The sequence below is a fragment of the Dermacentor variabilis genome, chromosome 1 (assembly GCF_050947875.1).
Source record: "Dermacentor variabilis isolate Ectoservices chromosome 1, ASM5094787v1, whole genome shotgun sequence".
NCBI lineage: Eukaryota > Metazoa > Arthropoda > Arachnida > Ixodida > Ixodidae > Dermacentor > Dermacentor variabilis.
Window position 1 is genome coordinate 81,627,864 of NC_134568.1, and position 19,425 is coordinate 81,647,288.

At 45.9% G+C, this 19,425-nt stretch overlaps 1 protein-coding gene across 6 annotated transcripts in view; it reads left to right on the plus strand.

The window, feature by feature from the left end:
• LOC142579923 (breast cancer anti-estrogen resistance protein 3 homolog) overlaps window positions 1–19,425 on the plus strand; it is a 266,747-nt gene that overhangs the window by 181,403 nt on the left and 65,919 nt on the right. For 5 of the 6 annotated variants that reach the window (XM_075690612.1, XM_075690599.1, XM_075690619.1 and 2 more), the window contains 3 exons: window positions 6,612–6,733; window positions 10,922–11,033; window positions 16,056–16,134. In XM_075690612.1, the coding sequence (XP_075546727.1) occupies window positions 6,612–6,733; window positions 10,922–11,033; window positions 16,056–16,134 (313 nt within the window). Of the gene's footprint in view, window positions 1–6,611; window positions 6,734–10,921; window positions 11,034–16,055; window positions 16,135–18,445; window positions 18,457–19,425 lie in introns of those variants that run through there. The other variant, XM_075690631.1, reaches the window with a different exon arrangement.

Below are 19,425 nucleotides of genomic sequence, written 5' to 3' on the forward strand. Positions count from 1 at the left end.
GGGCAAGAGCGCAGTGGCTTCCAAACGGACGTTTCAGCAGCTCGTCCGATCGTCCTCCTGTCCTTTGGGTCATTTTAACTGCTGGAGCTGCCACACTTGGTGGCGCCATCTGTCGGGTAGTGGCGGAAGTCGCTTTGCGCTGGCACGGGCGGTCTGCGCGCGCGCCGAGACGCGCTCTTGCGCTCCTGCGCTCCAGACCGGCCGTGGCTCTGGCGCAGCGGTGCTGGAGTTTTCTTTGTTTTCTTTTTTCTGATTTTTCAGAGATCATTTCCCAGTTCCTATAAAGCCTGTAGTCTCACACTCGTGAAACCGGCTCTGCGCGTCAAACGTAGATCGGGATACCAGTAAATTAGAAAATTACAAGAAACATAAAAAGAACTTGTCAGAAAAACGCTTTCAAACGGTCCTATTCCACAAATGAGTAGTACTCAGTGCACCACCTCCATGCTCGACTGCTGTGTTAAGATGTCCCTTTGGAGTCTCAATTTTGACATCATTGGCCTTGAATACTCTTTGCATACGCAAGGTCATGTAAAGATCTAGATGCGGACACCCTCATATGCCTTGAATTTTTGCCGTGAAACATGTTGCCGTTCTGTACTAAGCCTTAGTGTAACTATCGAAGTACGTTGTCCATGGTGCTTAATAACAGTGTTTACTTGCTCATTTGGGAGACGGAGAGAGAGACTTTTCAATTCCAGCATTTCTCGTTTTGACAGTTCGTAGTAGATTTTGTACATTACATCATTGTAATCTTTATCATTCTTTTTTTTTAGCCTTCAACAGATTAACTTTTTTTCATCTATCAATCTGCGGTGGTCTTCATGTACGCGCAACTTCACGGCGCTCCAGATATTTAACGGTGCCGCGCAGCTGCCTTTATGGATAAGAAACGATGTAGATCTCGTGTTTAGAGAAGTGTCAGTAAAAGGTGGCCTCACTGACACGTGGCCAGCATGCAAATAAAGTTCTAACGAACCCACGTTTGTGCTTTCATCATTTGGCTACTATTGTATACTTTGACTACGAGAACGACATAACTAGGTTTCAGGGGCGCTTCGAAGCCGCAGAATTAGCATAAACATGCGTAAACGTAAGTTCCAGAGTTCGTTCGCCTCCTTGAAATCCTTGAAAACCCGTGAATTTGGTAAAAGATTCAAAGGCCCTTAAAACTCCTTAAAAATAAATGTGCTGCTTGAATTCCTTGAACATCCTTGAAAAGTGGGACTGGGGGCCACTTTTGCACATTCAACGTAGTGAACTGTGCATAGAGGCTATGCCATGGACCCTGCCTATTGAGAAACAATCCCATATTATTTCCTCTTAGGAATGTTACTAAACGATTGCAATGTGGCTATACCTAGCCAGATCAAGCGGCCATGCCGTGTCACCATTTTGTTGTTTTGGTAGTCCGTTAACACAGCAGCCATCATGGCTCCATTTTCGTGTCCCAGGCTCTGCAAGGGAAGTTTCAGCCATTTGTCATTAACACAAGTATATTTGGCTTAAGTCGGACACTACTAACCGTCATGTTAGAAGACAATTTACATCATTGCAATGGGAAAGTAACCTTAGAAAATAGACCTTAAGAACTCGAAGCATGTGTCTAACTTAACATCTGCTTAGCTTCAAAAAATTGCAGCTATTCATTATTTTTTTAGTGGATGTGTACGAATAAGGTTTGTTTCTCCCTCCTTGAATTTTGGCCTTCGGCATTCTTCAAATTCTTGAATTGTCCTTCAGCTTTTGGTCAAATATTATGTACGAACTATGCGTATGTTCATTACGTGAAAAATTCTGCTTCCAGATGTCATAAACTCGTTGGCCATCACTTTCATGCCTTGTTCAGTGATGATGCAATCCTGTCCATGAGGCCGCGACCAAGTAACATTTATAAGGTGCATTTTGTATTTAAACGACGTGAAGCCTCCTGACGAGAACATGGCATTCGATGCTCAGGGGCGATGCTTCGACCATGTCTCCATAGGCAAAGTTCATGTGTGTGCGTTGCACGTGTGCTCTCTCTCTCTCTCTCTCTCTCTCTCTCTCTCTCTCTCTCTCTCTATATATATATATATATATATATATATATATATATATATATATATATATATATATATATATATATATTTGACAGTCTAGGGTTTGTAGCTGAGAGCACGCGCCTTTTCTGCGTACACTTTTCCCCGATAGGGCAGCTTTCTATACGTGGTGCCGTCGTATCGTTCTTATCTACTGTACAGTGACACCCAGGCTGTTCAGCTGCTCAGTTTGAGGCACAAAACTAAATCCGCAGTTAACGGACCCTTCCCTTCGCACAACCGCGCTTGCACGACAGGAAGTGCATCAGAACGCGCTGATTGCCTTGTTTTCATCTTTTTTTTCTTTTTTGTCTTCACTCGGTAACAAATGTGCCGTTTCCGGAAACTTGGACATACCAAAGCGCGCAGCAGTCCTCTTCCTGGCTGTTTTATTACCGAACGCCGTGGTGGTGTCGCCTTTCGACGTGCCGTATGGCTTTACGGCACAGGCTGTGCCCCTGGCTACTCGATCAGGAGCCATCTGCCGCCAGTTTTTCAAGTAAACGTTTATGGTAAAGCACCGTTCACGAAGACACAAGCAAAAAGCGCAACAACCGTAAATTAATGCTAGCCTTCTCTCTCTCTCTCTTTTCTCCAGTTTTTCGGCTAGCTTCCCAAGAGACGCTTGTCGGCTCACTATGCTCTGTAACACCAGCAGTCACGTCAATACGCCGCACTTTGTAGGGCCGTTCTACCCTGCCCACGAGGCCATGCCTAAAAGTTTACCGCAGGCACTAATGGTAATTCATTTGCAGCCATGATACCGAATATAGGCTTCGAGAAAAAAATACCTTTATTTTCGGCTGGAGAAGCTGGAACGCTGTGGTCTCAGAAGAGCTTTTCTGAGGGGGCACGCCTTCGTTCTGTGGGCACGACGATGTAGCCTGAAGCTTTTCTGCACACGACTCGACCTTCAGCACATCATTTTCGGCGAACGGCTTTCTTCTGCAGGACCCTTCGGTACACTCATTCTGCTCCGCGTACAATCGGTATGCCGACATTAAACTGCCTTAATTCGTGATGGTGCCTGCTGGCAATTTCTAAGTGAACCTTTCTAGTTTAGTCGATTGTCTACTTGGGATTAATATGCTCCAAAACATTAGTCGATTAACATTACTTAAGCCAAATGAACCATTTGTGTCTTAATATTTTGTACAGCAGAAGCTTATTTGTTACTGGTTCCCGTGTTTAAATCAGCACTCCGCGTGCAATTATTATTCCAATTATCTGGCAGCATATAACGAGAAGAACTGCGAGCGTGAAGTCCTAGCAAAACACACACATTATAAGGTCATTCTTTTAGTAAACGCCATGTTGTCCACTTTACTGGAGACCATTCATGATGAGCGAATTCCTTGCGCAAGACAGTAGTTCTAGTCCTTTTTACATATCGTGCGCGCCGATCGCCACAGCTAGCCTATTAGTCTTCTGTACTACGGCTATTCATCTGGTTAAAAAAATTTTATCGAGCCTTAGTAACAAACACAACGCGCACTTAGCAGTAAGCGTCTAGCTTTCTTTTCATCTAATTCGGGTGACGTTGAGCACTTTCTTTATTTTATTTTAAGCTATTTGGACGAATGTGTGAGAGGGCCTACACATACCGTGACATTGGTTCTTTACGTAATCAGAAGTTTCTTAATGTCAAATGCGTATATGATAATGTATATAGCACACCAAGCAATCCTCGGTGCTTTAACTTATATGGGCATTGGTGGCCGTGCGCTGCGCTGGATTCAAGGCTACGTATTTGGAGGATAGGTCTTTCTTCGTGCTTACACCGAGAATGGAATTACAGCCCACCATCTAACCAGTAAGGGTGTAACACTCCGCAGTAACACTCCGCAAGGAGGAGAGTTAAGGCCCATGCTCTTAGGCCGTGTTGGGTCATTGCCAAGGGCGGTCCAGATATCCGTCTATGCAGATGATATCTGCATCTGGGCGTCCGGCGTGACACGTACGCAGATGCGAGCGAGACTGCAGAAGGCGGTCACACAAACGTCTTACCTGCATATGAAAGGCCTGGAACTATCCTCATAAAAGTGCCGATTAGTCGCATTTACACGCAAAACAATGACTCTATGTGTTATACGCATAAATAGATATGTAGTTGCTTACGAAACAAAGCACCGATTCCTAGGAGTCTTCATCGACCGTGATTTGTCTTGGATGCCAGATATTTCATATATGAAGAAGAGGTTGACTGCAATAGCCCATGTATTCAAGTTCATCGGCGGGAACTCTTGGGGCGCATCTGTGCAATCGTTGCTGCAGCAATACCATGCATTACTTATGGGTTTCCTAAGATACAGTCTGCCCGTGCTGGCAAGCACAAGTAAAACGAACCTTCGCGCACTTAGGAGTATACAAGCACAAGTTCTAAGGACGTGCATCGGCCACCCTAATTGTGCATCATTAGCAGCCACAATCGCCATAGCGCTTGACCGCCCTATAACAACATACATAGCAGTCGACGATCTACGAGTGCACATTATACATGTCGCGAGGATACCATTTCACCATCTTGTTTGGCTGACAACAACTAGGGCTCATACGAGTTTCAGTCATCTCGTGACTACTCACAGAGCATCGCTACCATCTAATTACTTCTAAGCAGCATGGCCTTCGTTGCCACTGTGGTATCTGCATTCACCTCGAGTACGACTTACCATTCCAGGTATCAAGAAGAAGGCACAAATGCCGTCAGCAGCATTATTACTACTACATGAAGTCCACAGTGACCGTTTATATGTTTACACCAATGGGTCGGTCATGCACTCTAGTTCAGCAGTTGCAGTATTTGTCCCAGTAAAATCTACAGGGATAAAATTCAGGACATCGCACTTGACATCAACGATGGCTGTCGAACTTGCAGCTCTACTTGCAGCATTTCAATTGATCAATCAGGAAACGCCACAGAAATGGTCCATCTTCTGCGATTCCAAGGTCGCCCTCCAGAGTTTGCTCTCCGGAATACGCCCTGGAACCCACGAACGAGTTGTCGCGGACACACGAGAAATTTACCATCGGGCAGTTGAAAAAGGACATGACATCGTATTTCAATGGTTGCCAAGTCATGTAGTATCCTTGGAAGCGAGCAAGCAGACGCAGCCGCTCGATCTTCACATAACAGTGACGATTGCGTCACTATGCCGATGTCAAAAACAGACGCAGCGGGAAAGCTCCGTGCGCTTGCTCGCAAGCTTACGTTGGCCCAGTGGAATTCGGCAGATTCTAAAAACCAACGTCTTCGTTCCCTGGGCCTTCGTTCCCTGAAGCTCCGCCTTCCGCATGACTTACCACGGCGGGAGGTAACTCTCATTTGTCGTCTGTGGCTTGGAGTAGGTTTTACGAATGCGTACTCCTACCTCATCGGAATGGCGACAAGTCCAGATTGTGAAGTTTCCGGGTGCAAACAGTCAATAACGCACCTTCTGTGTTATTGTCATCGTTTCAATGCACGAAGAAACTTCCTCAACACCACGCTCGACAATACTGAACTGCCATCAAGCCAGAAATCTTGAACCCTGATCCCAGACGACGTCGGCTTGGACTGCTTTATAAGCGCTAGTACGCTTTTTAAATAAAACGGGGCTCATTGAAAAATTATAGAGTATGCGAACTGCCGCTTTCCTTTTTTTTTAATCTTCTCATGGTTTCTTATCTTTTCTGCCCCTTGCCCCATCCCCCTGTGCAGAGTAGCCAACCAGACACTTAATCTGGTTAACCTCTCTGTCTTTCACCTATTGTTTACCATTCTCCTCCACTGCAACCACCTAATACCGTGCAAGGACTTCGTGCGCTTAGCCGTCGGGCACACATAGTGTCCCGAATGCGAAATGGCTCACACAAAACGGATTTACCTGCGGCACTGGGTCAGCGGCTGGTTGAGCAGCGGGTTCGAGTCCCCGCCGCAGTGGCCGCATTCCGATGGGGTTTGAATGCAAAAGCGCTGTGTAGTTAGCTTCATGTGCACGTTAAAGAACGCTAGCTGGCCAGTATCACTCCGGAGTCCTCCGGCACATCGTATCTCATACCCACAGTGTTGCTTTGGGACGTTAAGCCCCGTAATTTGGGCTGATCTGATTTGGATCGATTTCTGAGTGAGAATGAGCAGTGTTGTAATTCCACAGTACCGTCTGTTGTGCCATAAGGATATGTGAATATGTTGCAAACATTTATTGTAATCGGATGCTCCGACACAATTATACAACGATTGGGACTAACGGCTGATCATAATTGATCGCCGTGGTATGCCTTCCTATGCTGTTGAGACAGCAACAAACCGTTCTGATTTTATTACAGTGACAAAACAAAATCGAACGAATACAGCAATGACGTTGCGTACAAAAATCAGAAACTGTACGGACGCTTTCACTTTTTGTTCTGAGCTTTTTGTCGGACTCACTAAATAGCGCTTCCCCCCCGCCCCGTTCCTTTTTCTTTTTTTCTTTATTGCATCTCTTGTAACTTGACATATCAGTTGTGTTTTTGTTGTCCTGAGCTGGCTCCCTATCTCTGTGTGTGCAGGTTTCGATCCCGTTATGTCTGTGGATCCCGGGGGCAAGCCGCACCTCGATATTGACGTATGGCTCCAGAACTTGGACTTGCCGCAATATTCGCTACTATTCTGCAAGTACACTGGCGTTGAGGCAAGTCTGATTTTTTGTTGCGTTTGTTTGTTTTTTCTTTTTCCGTGTGACCCCCCCCCCCCCCCCCTCCGAAACGCTTTCTTTCCGCTTCGACGAGCTTTGTCAGCAGACGAAGAAAAGAAAGATCGCGGACAGGGGGCTTTCATTCAAATTCATTCATGGAAATCTGCAGTTGGCTATTCCGGAGCAATTAAAGAGCACCAGTCTCAACGAATCCATGACAGTAATAAAGTTCTGCGGGGATAGGTAAACATGATGAAATGCGTCGCTAGAATTAACGGGTACTCCAATCATAGACTTCTTTCTTTCTTTTTTTAATGCAAATTTGGCGTAGGCACAGTTTGTTTCCAGCGTACGGGAAAAGCGAAATTGTTTTTAAATGGCACCATGCCGTCACACGAACATTGTCCACGTATACCACAGAGGTTTACAGGATATACTCAGTCGCTACCCTGTTTTCATTTTCTTTTTTTATTCTGCTGCTTTACTTTATTTATTTCTTTATTTATTTATTTCCACTGAGGGCGGGTTGCCGGCGGCAATGAAATTCAGTTGGTTCATTGAAAAACCCCTTCTCCGGAGTAAATAACCCACGTCCTTAGCAGTGCTGTGGTACAGACGATTTGAGAAACCTAAATTTGTCGTTTTACACTAGAGATCAGGGGCCGAATTCACGAAGCTTTCCCGTTGTAAGCACTCTTTTGCCACTGGCTGGCCGCCTTCGCTAATGTTTCTGTCTGATGCCCAGCATCAGGATTGGTTGGAATATGGTATGGTATGGTAAAGCTTCATTCTGGTCCTTAGCACGTAGCAGGCCGCTCCCACGTCGGTACCGAAAGGCCGAGCCTCTCTGCTGCGTCGCGGGCCCGATACAGCAGCCCATAGCTGTGCTTCAAGATCGGGGCTGCTTAGGGCAGCCTCCCATTTGGACGACGTGACGCCGTCGCGTAACTGGAATATGTTCTACTAACTACTACTCTGCGTACTGTGCGGAACATTACTATGCGTGAGAGTTTTATGTGAATACGGACCCACAAATTTAAGAGACTAAGTGTGGGAAGCGAGCCATGGGGCAAATTAGCGCGGTTGACAAGCTTAAGTACTTTATACCGAGTCACTGCCCACCCGTCGCAAATCGCCAGCCCCCAGTATTCTCGCAAAATATTATTTTGGTAATGTAACCCGAGGAATCGTTCACTTCCCAAACCCTGAAACAACCTAAATCTACTCACCTTCAGCTGTCTGCGTATTTCTTCTTTCTCTTCTTTTTTTCTCCAGCCCTATTTTTTATCATTCGCTATTTAACCCTTGTCCTTACCAGACTTGTACACGTTACAGAAGAAAGTTACCGATTACAATTACAATTACTTTTTTCAAAGATGTAATTAATTACGGTTACTGATCACTGCCACACAAAAGTAATTGAGCAATTGCTAAAAGGTAATCGATTATTTCAACGTTACTTTCCTCCCTACATTTGTTAACATTGCACAAATACAGTAAATACAAAGAGCTGGCCTAGCTCTTCCAATGTGTGCTCCCCAGTCTTTGAAGTGCTGTTTAGCTTTTCTAAGTATTCATTTTCAAAATATAATTGGTTAATTTTCCCTCGTTTCCTTGTGGACACATCTTCAGCGACACTGAAAACTCGCTCAATATGCGCTTGAGAGAGAAGGGCTGTATATATAGTAACGTACGAACACCTTTCTCAAACGATTGTGGTTACTCAATGCCGCGATGCTCGGGTCTGGGTTCTCTGATGTGAAGCACTTCATTGTTTCTGGGGCCAGTGGAAGGGGTCCGCGACAGGGCCAGTGAAAAACTGAAAAATCTTATTAGTTGATCTCCTGGCATTAACGGCCAAAGTAGCCATCGCTATCGAGCCATTTCAATTTCTCGGCCAACATCCGCGCCCTTCACTCATTAGCCATTCAGACTTAAATGACTAATTGTAACGGACGCCAGCAAACGTTCACGTTCCTTGAAGAGGTGTTCAAATCTGTAATGTAATTTAACATAATGCTCTAGAAGTATTGTTCTTGCGTTAAAATGACAAAAGTTTTAAGGTATATGCTTTAGTTGCATTTGAGTCACGTAATATCAGATAGAAACATATGCGTTTACCTGCCAAAAAATTGTTTCTGTATTAGCGAATTCATAGACTGCACTAAGCGAAGAAGAATTTAGCAGCAGCTCTTATCACCTATGAAGGCCGCCTGTTAGCGCTACCAGGAGAAAGGGCCCAGAGAAACTTATTAAATGAGAAAAGCTCAGAGGTCGGAACTCCGAGAGAAGTGCGCAAAACTGCAAGCCTGCCATATTCGGCGGAGCTGCTGCAGGACGCTGACTCTGGGAAGGAGGTAACGCGTGTACATGTTTTTATCTCTTTGGACTCGATAGCTGCAGCAAAATTTTTTTTCAAAGCTGCGAAACAAGCCTGTCAGAGCTTGTTTCGTCAAAAATGTTACTGGTTACATGTAATCGGTTACTGAAAAAAAAAGTAAGTGAATTACAGGGAGCGTCACCGAGTAAACAAAGTAATCGTAAAAATTACAAAATTACCAATAAACGTAATTGACGATAAGTAATTAATTACATGTAATTCGTTACGTACAAATCTGGTTCCTACTACTGTCATTTTCCCATTTCATGACATGAGCCGAGTTATTGCTTGAAAACGATGGCTGTAGCGAGTGACGGAAATTAAACACACGCCATCCGTGGTGGTATAGTGGTTTCGACATTGCGCTGCAAAACCCGAGATCGCGAGATCGAATCCCGGTCGCGGCGACCTCATTTCGACGGGGGTTAAATGCGAAAGCCTGTGTGCCTTGATTGCACGTTAAAAGACCCCACGTGGTCAGAATTAACCTGGAGTACGACGTGCCTCAAAATCAGATCGTGGTTCGGGCAAGTAAAACCCCAAATTGTCCTTTGTGTGCGTTTGTGTGTGTGTGCGTGTATGTGTGTGTGTGTGTGTGTGTGCGTGTGCGTGTGTGTGTGCGTGTGTAAGCACGTTTGCCAATAACGCCCAAGTTGTTGGCTTCGCCGCATTACGACATTTTCTACGGCGAAGCCACCTTTCGGTAACTGCTCGGTCAGTATCACCCAATGGCATGAGCCATGATGCGCGTGTTTGTGGGGGAGGGGGAGGCGTGTGGGGGGCGGCGACATACAGGCGCTCACAGATTTAGCCTTTATATCATACTAAACAGGAGACCAGAAAATGTTTAAAACGCAAATTGATGTATAAATCCTACTGTAAATGATATATCGGTGAGCGGGGTTAAATAAAGATGTCGACGTATTCTCTCGTTTCCCTATACTTTGCTGAAACATATTTGTGAATCCAAGGCGGTGAACGTTTCCCAGTGATTTCCAACTTTGGTTTTTAGCATGCATACCAAAATGTCGAACCTGAATGCCGTGCAACGTTCGTCTCTGTTTTATGTGCACAATTCCGCATAAATTATGAAAACGGTATGCAAACAAAAGAACCCCACCGTTTTACTCATTTTTTTACTCTCTTGGTACGTAGCGAGTACACATACCGTATATTGTAAGTGCAAAAGCTGCAGCATAGGTAAACTTGCAACAGCGCTTGCCGCGGTGTCTCAGTGACTATGACGATCTGTTGCTTAGCACAAGGTCGTCGGTTTTTCTGGCGACCGAGGTCGCATTCCGATGGAGGCAGAATGCAAAAGTTCTCGTATACCGTGCTTCGGCTGCACGTTAAATAAAATTAGGGGGTCAAAATTTATTCGGAGCACTCCACTACGGCGTTTGTTACTACGCACTCTCGGGACTTTAATACCCCACAATTTAATTTCAAGCTTGCAACAGCACGCTTACGAGACAGGACAGAATCGAAAGGAACACTTAGCTCCCGTCGCTCACGGCTGCCTAGAGCGCTGGAACGGTGCGCGTTCGAGTCTCTCGGCGGCGCCTACCGGAAGAAGCTTGATCGACTTGCATATTTATTTTTGTTCAGTTTATTTTTCTTTTTTTACCTCGTTGGCACCTTAGTTGCTTTTGGTTCGGTTGCACCGTCATCGCCATAATTTAATTTACGTTCAATTCGTCCTCGCGAGCTGCCAAAAGTGCACCCTGTGTGGCAACGACGTGCAACTGCGGGCATACAACATAACTGCTATTTGCGTTGCTCATTCGTTTACGTTGCCTGAACAGGAGATCCTGTGGATGTCCGAGAGGGATGTCAAGGACTTGGGAGTCAAAAATGGTGCGCACCGGGCCATTCTGGTCTCCTCCCTCATCGTGCTCAAGCGCAAGTACGACAAAGGTGAGCGTGGTGCCTGTCGGTGCTGCCTGCCTCTCTCAAAGCAGGTCTGCATGTCCGCTTCTTTCGCTGGACAGTACGACTACTCTGCATATGCATATGCTTGCTTTTCACAACAGCGCTATGCTAAGGTGTTTGGTGTCAAAAAAAGTTATCTGTAACCAGCCGTACACAAGCCTAGTTGATTGGTAACCAGACGTGCATGTTGTACACTGTGTGTTCTGGGACGGCATGAATGGCTACGTTCGGACGTACAACTTGTCTAAAGAGTGGGGAGCGGTGCGCCTTGAAGTGCGTTTTCGCGTTTGGCGTAGACCACTCGTTCGAAAAAAAGTCGACGGGAGCAGGCGTTACCATATAGGCTTGACACCGCGCAACTCGTTGTTCTCGCTTCACGTTCGGCTTTCGCTGATCTCCTTTGTCAATGTCTTCTCCCTATACGTCGTGAGCCTCGGAAGTCGCCAAACTGCAGAGTGAAAGCGTGCCTTATGTCGCGACTAATACAGATTTTTATTTTTTTTTTACTGTACAGATTCTTAATAAAAAGGCTATATGAGCGTAGCAAACGTGCTGTTTTTGCAGCAGAGTTCCTATGTGAGGTGGAGATACTTTACATCTCATTACGCGAGTTTCAGAAGACTAATTACAAAAGTTAATTAATTTTTCTTTGTATTAGAACAATGGGGGCAGTTGCTTTTAGGACATATATGGAGGCAGTGAGAACATCCAGTCTTAATTTATTTATTAGATTTTTTTTATAAACGCCTTTAATTTCGATATCTTGAAAATCGCCTCAAGGTTGAATGATGGTATGTCTTGGCTAATACTGATACGGCACGTCGCGGCAGATGTTTGTCAGGAAAAAAAACGTGTCCTATATATAAATTCTGGGGTTTTACGCGCTAGAACCTCGATATCATTATGAGGCACGCCGAGGCTCCGGATTAATTTCGACCACCCGGGGTTCATTAATGTGCACCCAACGCACGGGCGTTTTCTGCACTTCGCCTCCATCGATGTGCGGCCGCGGCGGCCGGGCTTTGATGCCGCGACGCCCGTGCTAGGCAGCGCACCGCCACAGCCGCGACTGGCTGAGACGTTCAAGCTTCGTCGCGCTTTTTGTCTCGGGAAATTCCTACTGACATGGGGCGGCCTTTTCCGCGCTTCCGGCGCGTCCGGTTTTGATATTGCCTGCATTGAGCGCTGAAATTTAGTGATGAATATCCCGAATTAGGTGGGACATTCAAAGTATTTAAAAGTGGGAGGGCAATAAAATTGTGACTGCATTCAAATTTTCCGTATAAGCTACTGCTCCCAAGATTCTAATAAAGATTGGCGAATTTTTGTTAATTAGTATTCTACAACTCATGCTGTTAGCAGCGAAGTATGTCCGACTCGCCTAGGATCTCCCTGCAAAAACGCCACGTTCGCGACGTTCATAGCCCTTTGATAAAAAAAAAATGCGTATAAATGTGTATACCTAAAAAAAAGGAAAAAGAAACACCCTGTGTAGCGGTAGCCTGCCACTGAGACGACGCTTGCTCAGCGTAGATATTACTGCGAATATAGGTGTTTATGCCGCACTTCGCGCCAAAGCTGCCCTGTCGAGTCCCGTCCGTATTTATATGTCCGCAGCAAGAAATGGTTATCGATCGTGTCGTCATTACGATAGTGACAAAATTAAATTAGAAAGTGAGCATTAAAAAAAAAGTAGCACCACCACCGCTGATCCATATTTTTTTTAAAGTGACGCTGCAACGTTCTTTTTTCTGGTCATGGTATTTCCAGCAATAAATAAATGACATCTTCCAGGAACGTCACCAGAGGCACAAAGTATAATGGTTGTGGCAATGGCACACACAGGGTGCACCATTCGACACCTCTGTTCGCACTTCCGGGAAAAGTGCTTTCTATTTATTTATTTATTTATTTATTTATTTATTTATTTATTTATTTATTTATTTATTTATCTATCTATCTATTGAAAACCACAGCTTGCACTAAAAGGGTGGCAAGGATAAGCACCCCGTCAAGATAGGCTACCAGTACTGCAGAAAGTCACTTTTATCATATCCGTCGCTTAGGTGCACATCTATTTGAGTGAAGTGAATCCTTGAAGAAACTATTGGTGAGGCGCTTATACGGCTCAACATACGCGTTTACCAGAAACTGTGCGCTCCCGTAAGGTAAAAAAAAATAGAAAGAACATATCGGACGGCAGTTCACCACGACAAGTGAGCAGCATGTATCACGCAGTATGGGGAATGATGTCGACGTCCTTGCATAGAGTGATCTAAAGGGAACACCCGTTGGTAATTCGCGCCGCACTGCACGGTACAGCCCTAAATCGGAGCGAGGAGTGCAGGATAGCCGTAGCTGCCGCGGAAGAACTAGTGCAGTGGAGCGCCGGCCTGTGAAACCCTGCTTGCAGCATCTCGTTATAGTATAGTCAAGGCTTGAGAATTTTGTCGGCCTACTAACGTTTCTATGTCGATGTATACAGTTACCAATGTGCCATCACTGCGGCCTGCGGCATAACAGCTGTCTAGTAGCTGAAAGTTGTGCTGAGGGTTGCGCAGATGATCCCGTGTTGATTTATTTATCCCTTCGAGGCTTACAAAAAGCAGACACAAGTGACATGGCTAGTAAAGCTAATCCACTTTCCTCAAAAAGTCCGCAGCACCTAAAGCAGCAAACAACATACAGTGCAGGACAACATCAGAGAGCTGAATGAGAATAGCCTTGATATGTACAGTACAGGGCCGTAACCAGGAATTATTTTCTGGAGAGGTATTGCGTGGACAGTGGTGGCCATTTTGAATATTCTTGATTTTGCGCGTGAATCAGCGAAATCGCTGACGGGTAAAAGTATAGTATCTGTTCTTTATATATATATATATATATATATATATATATATATATATATATATATATATATATATATAATATACAGGGTGTCTCAGCTAATTTGGGCGGCCAAGATGTTAAAGATACCAAAGTGGTCTAGGGAAATCGCACCGACTGCATAGTAGCCGTAGTCGTATGTACTTACGGCCAGTATCTTTTTCATCACGACGTGTTACTTAATTTAAATTTAAATAACCTCCGAATCGAGCATTTGTTTAGTGCTCAGCTTTCCCTCATTGGTTTTCCCGAGAAAAAACAAAAGCGCGCGAGACATCCAAATACGAAATAGATAGGCGCTCGCGCGCCGCTACTCAAGCGCTCCCAAGCGAATAGCCACGGATACACGGCTTTACTAGCGGCGGCAGCTCGATACAGGGCTTCACGCTATGCGATGGTCGCGGCATCAAGAGAACACGCCGCTGACGCATTGATAAGCGTTGCGGAGTCTTGTACGATGCGGCGATTAGAGAATACAGCCGCATATCTTTCAGTGGTTGCTTGTAGGCGCTTGAGTAGCAGCGTGCGAGTGCGCATCTATTTCGTATTTCGCGGGCTTTTGTTTTTTCTTAGAAAAAAAACAACCAGGACCACTTCAGCACAAAATAAATGCTTGATTCGAAGGTTATTTCAGATGCCCTACAATTTTGTAATGGTTATGTTGGCGATTCAAGCAATAATTAAAAAGTTCAATAATTAAAAGTAATTAATTAAGTAATACTTCGTGATGAAAGAAATGCTGGCCGTAAGTACATACGACTACGGCTACTGTGCAGTCGGTACGATTTCTCTAGATGTCTTGGGTATTTTTAAAATCTTGGTCCAAGTTAGCTGGGACACTCTGTATATATCGCAACGTTCTAATGTTATTAATCAGGGTAGCAGCATTTGAACTCAAAATCAGTTAGGACAATACACAGTTACACGCAGTTATGCTTAAACGGGGCATCACGCAGTTGAACGTAAGTGACCGCACGAAACTCCTAAATATAGGAAAGCTGACATCGCAGAAACTAGTCGGTATTTAAAAAATAATCTTTTATATTCTTTTTAAACCGATCGACATACGGAACATAGAATAGATTTTTCTTTTATTGAATATTGGTGCCGTTACTTTTAGCAAGCAAGGTATACTCGCAAAGTTCGGCTTTGAAGACGGTAAGGCTAGTATGTTGGACGTTTGGTGACAAGGCTCGGAGTCACATGATATGCTTGGGTGGTTCAATCGCCGGCCTAGATCGCCACGCTAAACCCGCCTCTCTACAGGTACCACCACCGCCACAATAGAAAGTTTTTCTCTTTTTTTTCGCGTGATGTAGTGTCCTCAAATCATCGAAAACCTACCCGTCGCTGTCTAAAACATTCAACGTATAGCCCGTGTGAAACCGTCAGTCAGTGAGCTCCATCAATAGTGACGCACTCGGACACATTTTTTTTTTTTTTTACCCTTTAAACGCCACAAAACCCCTTACTTACGAGAAGCTTTTTCTATACCTGCGCGCCAGCTATGCGTTCCAAAGGTGTGGGAGATGTAATTGTTGTTTTGTAGTTTTTATTGGCGCAAGGGCCAGATATGACCAAAAAGCTAGCGCTGTGGGAGTTGTCCTAGCAACTGTGAGCTGCGCGGACGCGCTAACTTCTGTGGTTGTCAGTTTGTGCGAGATCTGTAGCTTGCGCGACCTTGACTCGGAGAGCAGTTGCAGCTGCGCATATATTTCGCAGGCAACACGTAGCATAGCTTGTGCGTGATACAGCAGTCGTTCGCAGAATGTCCCACGCGACTTTCAATGCAGGATATGTCGTGATTACGCCGCTGTTATCGTCGTTGTCATGGCGTCGCTATCATAATTTCGCCGTGATGTTTCTGTTGTCGTCGTTGTATGTTGGTGGAGTTTCCGCAGGATCGTAAGAGTTTTAAGTTGGGGTCATTGAGGGAATCGTGGGTGTAACATGCTATCGCACTAAATAAAGTCAGAGCCGGAGGGATCGCTGAAGCATGGTGATGGTTTTATTTTCTACTGCTGCTGCTGTTACCCTCTGTGTGGTTGACGTATCTTACGTCGGTAGTTCCGATTTCGGGTTTTGATGCGTATTCCCTCGTTCTCTCACGTGCTGCAACAGGAAACCGTGTCAAGTCTGGCGGCACGCTGCTCTCTTCACGCTTCCGAAGCAGCAGCTCCCTTGTCCAGGCCAAGGAAAAGTAAGTGGAGGCTTTTAAATCTCTTTCGTTCTTCCATTTTTCTTTTTCTTACTGTATTTTTCGTCTCTTCGTTGGTATCTTGCAGTCTTTGAATTGCATAAAGGATTAAAAGAAGCAAGTCCGCGGCGCCATTTCTGTCGTCTTGCTATTCCTTATTTTCGCAAATTCCGTTTTGGTGTGCACAGTCTCAAATCACTTTCCACCTCCCGACGTGGCCCATGTGGAAGCTAGTGCTAAAACTCCTTGAATACATTCTAAGAAAATGCGAGGCGCTCATTGCCAGCTTGCTGGCTGTGAGTGGCGTGCGGGCTCTCAACGGTCTCACTAAAGACGTGTGCTATGTTATACCCATGTGGTAGCAAACGGGCTCAAATGGCTAGCACTACTTGTGAGAAGTTAATATAAATACGCACGTAAAATATATTTCGCTAAAATAACATCACTGCAATTATTGACTATCACGCAACGGCAGTATTGTGCGAAGGTGCAAGCTAACATGACATATGCGTGTATGACATGTTGCTGCTTGTCGGGCAACGCGTCATGCTGGTGTCAGTAAGTCGACGAAACTCGGTCGATTTTCCCAAGTCGGCCTTGTATGAGTTGGTGTCGGGCATGTCAAAAGGGGTAGGTGGCTCACCCGTGCTGAGGACGTTGTTGCAGGGAGGAACGTGTTCTCATCGAGAACGAGGAGTACTGGGTTAATTTACAATGTCTACATCAGGAGTAGAGAACGTTGAGGCGTTCTCCACTCCTCATGTAGATATTGTATGGCTGAATGGAAGCACACTGAGGAGCCGAAAAAGTTCGCTTAAAACTCCTCTGTCCTCTCTAGATTCCTAGGCCAGGGAAATCTGCGGTCCCACCTTCGTTCAATCGGAGCGTCCAAAGTGACCGAAGGATCCGCGCTGAGGGCGAGGGTGCACACGATCACTCCGGCACCTTTGTTCACTGAACACACAGAAAGTAGGAGAGCTTCGTGGACGGGGATTGTCAAACGACCGTGTTGGTTACCGGAGTCCGCGAGGAAACGCCGTAGAAAGCCCTTTTCCTGGAGTTCCTTGCTCCCATCTTCGGTGACGGCGACAGTGAACCATCATGCAACACTCGATCTGCCAAACGTGTTTTTCCTTGTTATCGCCGCAGGTCTGTCCGAGGAGAGCATTGTTAGCTCCCCGATGCGATTCGTCGCAGTGGGGCAGTAGAGACTATAAGGTCGCTACTGCCGCTGGCCGATCGTAACAGCCTCATTTCGCAGGGAGCGAAATGCGGTTACCTTCTCCTCGCTCTATCCCTTATTTTTTCTTCGAGGGTTCTTGGTACTTGTGCTTTTGATGTCGACAATGAACCAATAAGTTAATATCTAATGCAGAAAGGTGAACTAGTTGGAAATATGACATTATGCTTTTAAGACATAGGGAGGAATGATCAGGGCACGCTGGAGTAGAAACTGTGGTAGTTAGTGCAGAATTTCTGTGTCAGAATGATAAGTTGATGCTGAAGCTTTGAATAAAAAAACTACCGAACTTCCCAGGTCCAACGTTCCTCTACACTGTTCCCTCTTTTTCCTTAAAAGCTCTGTAATTGTATAATAAAGACGATATCTGTATGACCTTGCGTGTACCTTCAAATCACGGTTTCAGGATTATTGAACAATAATTATAATGCTTGCTTTCGAATGTATTGAACAAACTGAATTTGAACGTATTTGAACTTGGCGCCCTCATGCGTGTTTTTGCAAATAGCCGAGAGATGGAGCCAGCATATCCTCGCTGCGAATGGGGTCTGCAAACTCTGCGTCCCCGAGCGAACTAACAAAAAGCGAAAAACGGGCTAGCTGGCAGATGATCGAGCGGGCGAGGAGGTCTGCGTGCGTTGGCGTGTGCGATCGCGCGCGGGAGGTTGGTTCGTGGTGGTTGGTGCCGAGCTACGTTCGGCCGCTGTCGTAGTGCTGCACGCCAGGCTCCTGTGAAATCCAGCGAGCTACTGAGTAGTGCTCAAATAGCGCACCACACTGACGCGAAAGGGGCATTGTCCCGGACGCATCCAGGGAACCACGCATCAGTCACTCGGGAAGGGACGTCGCACTGTGGACGAACCACGCCGGGAGCGGCGGCAGAGTTTGTTGATCGACCGGACCTGCGCGCGCGCTCCTCTAGTTCACGTCCGACACAGGCGGGCTATGCGCTGTTGCGGAACAGCGGTCTCGGTAGGGCCGGGCCAAGCCGCGTCACAGCTGAGACGTGCTGCGGTGTGAGTGACCCCCGAGATGGGCGGCCTGATCTGAGGCTGAACCGGCTCGACGCGCCCAAGAGTAGCTCGGTGAGTGTGCTGCTGCTTCTCGTGGTAGCCGGACTGATCCTTTCTCAGTTCAAACTGATACATATATATATATATTATTGAGTGGTACGGGCATTCAGGAGCTGCATTCCTTTTCCAGGTCACTGAGCTCACCTCGCGCGGTCGTAATCTCTGGCAGGATTGTGCGCGTCGCAAACTTGCCTTGTGTTCTCGTCGGCTGTTGTACGGGTGTTATCCGTTCGCTAGTTGCATCCATAGCAGCGGCGGCATGAAGATCCAGTCTTGGTTGCGCGATAAGTGGGTGACGAAACAAGTGCACGTGAGTGTGGGGCAAGAAGCGAGTTTTCGTGAAGATGACTTTCAGGTCACCTAGGTACTTAGCTAATTCATTGCTCGTATTCCGTATGCGTGTGGATGGGAGACGCTATGGCTCAGCAAGGGGGAGGGAATTCATGCGCGATCGATGCAGGCCTTCCTCAGCTGAGTTTTCGTATGTTATAACCAAAGTCGCTAGTTTCCGCCGCGCCATAAGTGCCAATAAGCATGTCGCAAGTTGTATTGTCCCGGTTCCAGCACAGTACTTGTTCGTCGCAAAGTGGGCGTGCCGCGGAGCGCGTCAATGTGCACTGCGGAAAAGCCCTCGCGACGTTCGAAGTCTGCGCGCGCTTTCTGCGTTGTTGTTTGCACGTGCATTTTCGCCGACAACATCGTTGTAGCGTTAATGTAAAATGGACATCCTCCATGCCTATGCCAAACCATCTCGTTTATAGCTTTTTTCAGCATATTTGATGCTGAGCTTGCCGAGTTAGGTACGTGTGCTGTCAATATCGAAGTCTTGTGTAAGCAGAACCAGCAAACCGGCCATTCTGTTTACACAATCAAACGCTTGTGGCGTTTGCGATATATATATATATATATATATATATATATATATATATGTGTGTGTGTGTGTGTGTGTGTGTGTGTGTGTGTGTGTGTGTGTGTGTGTGT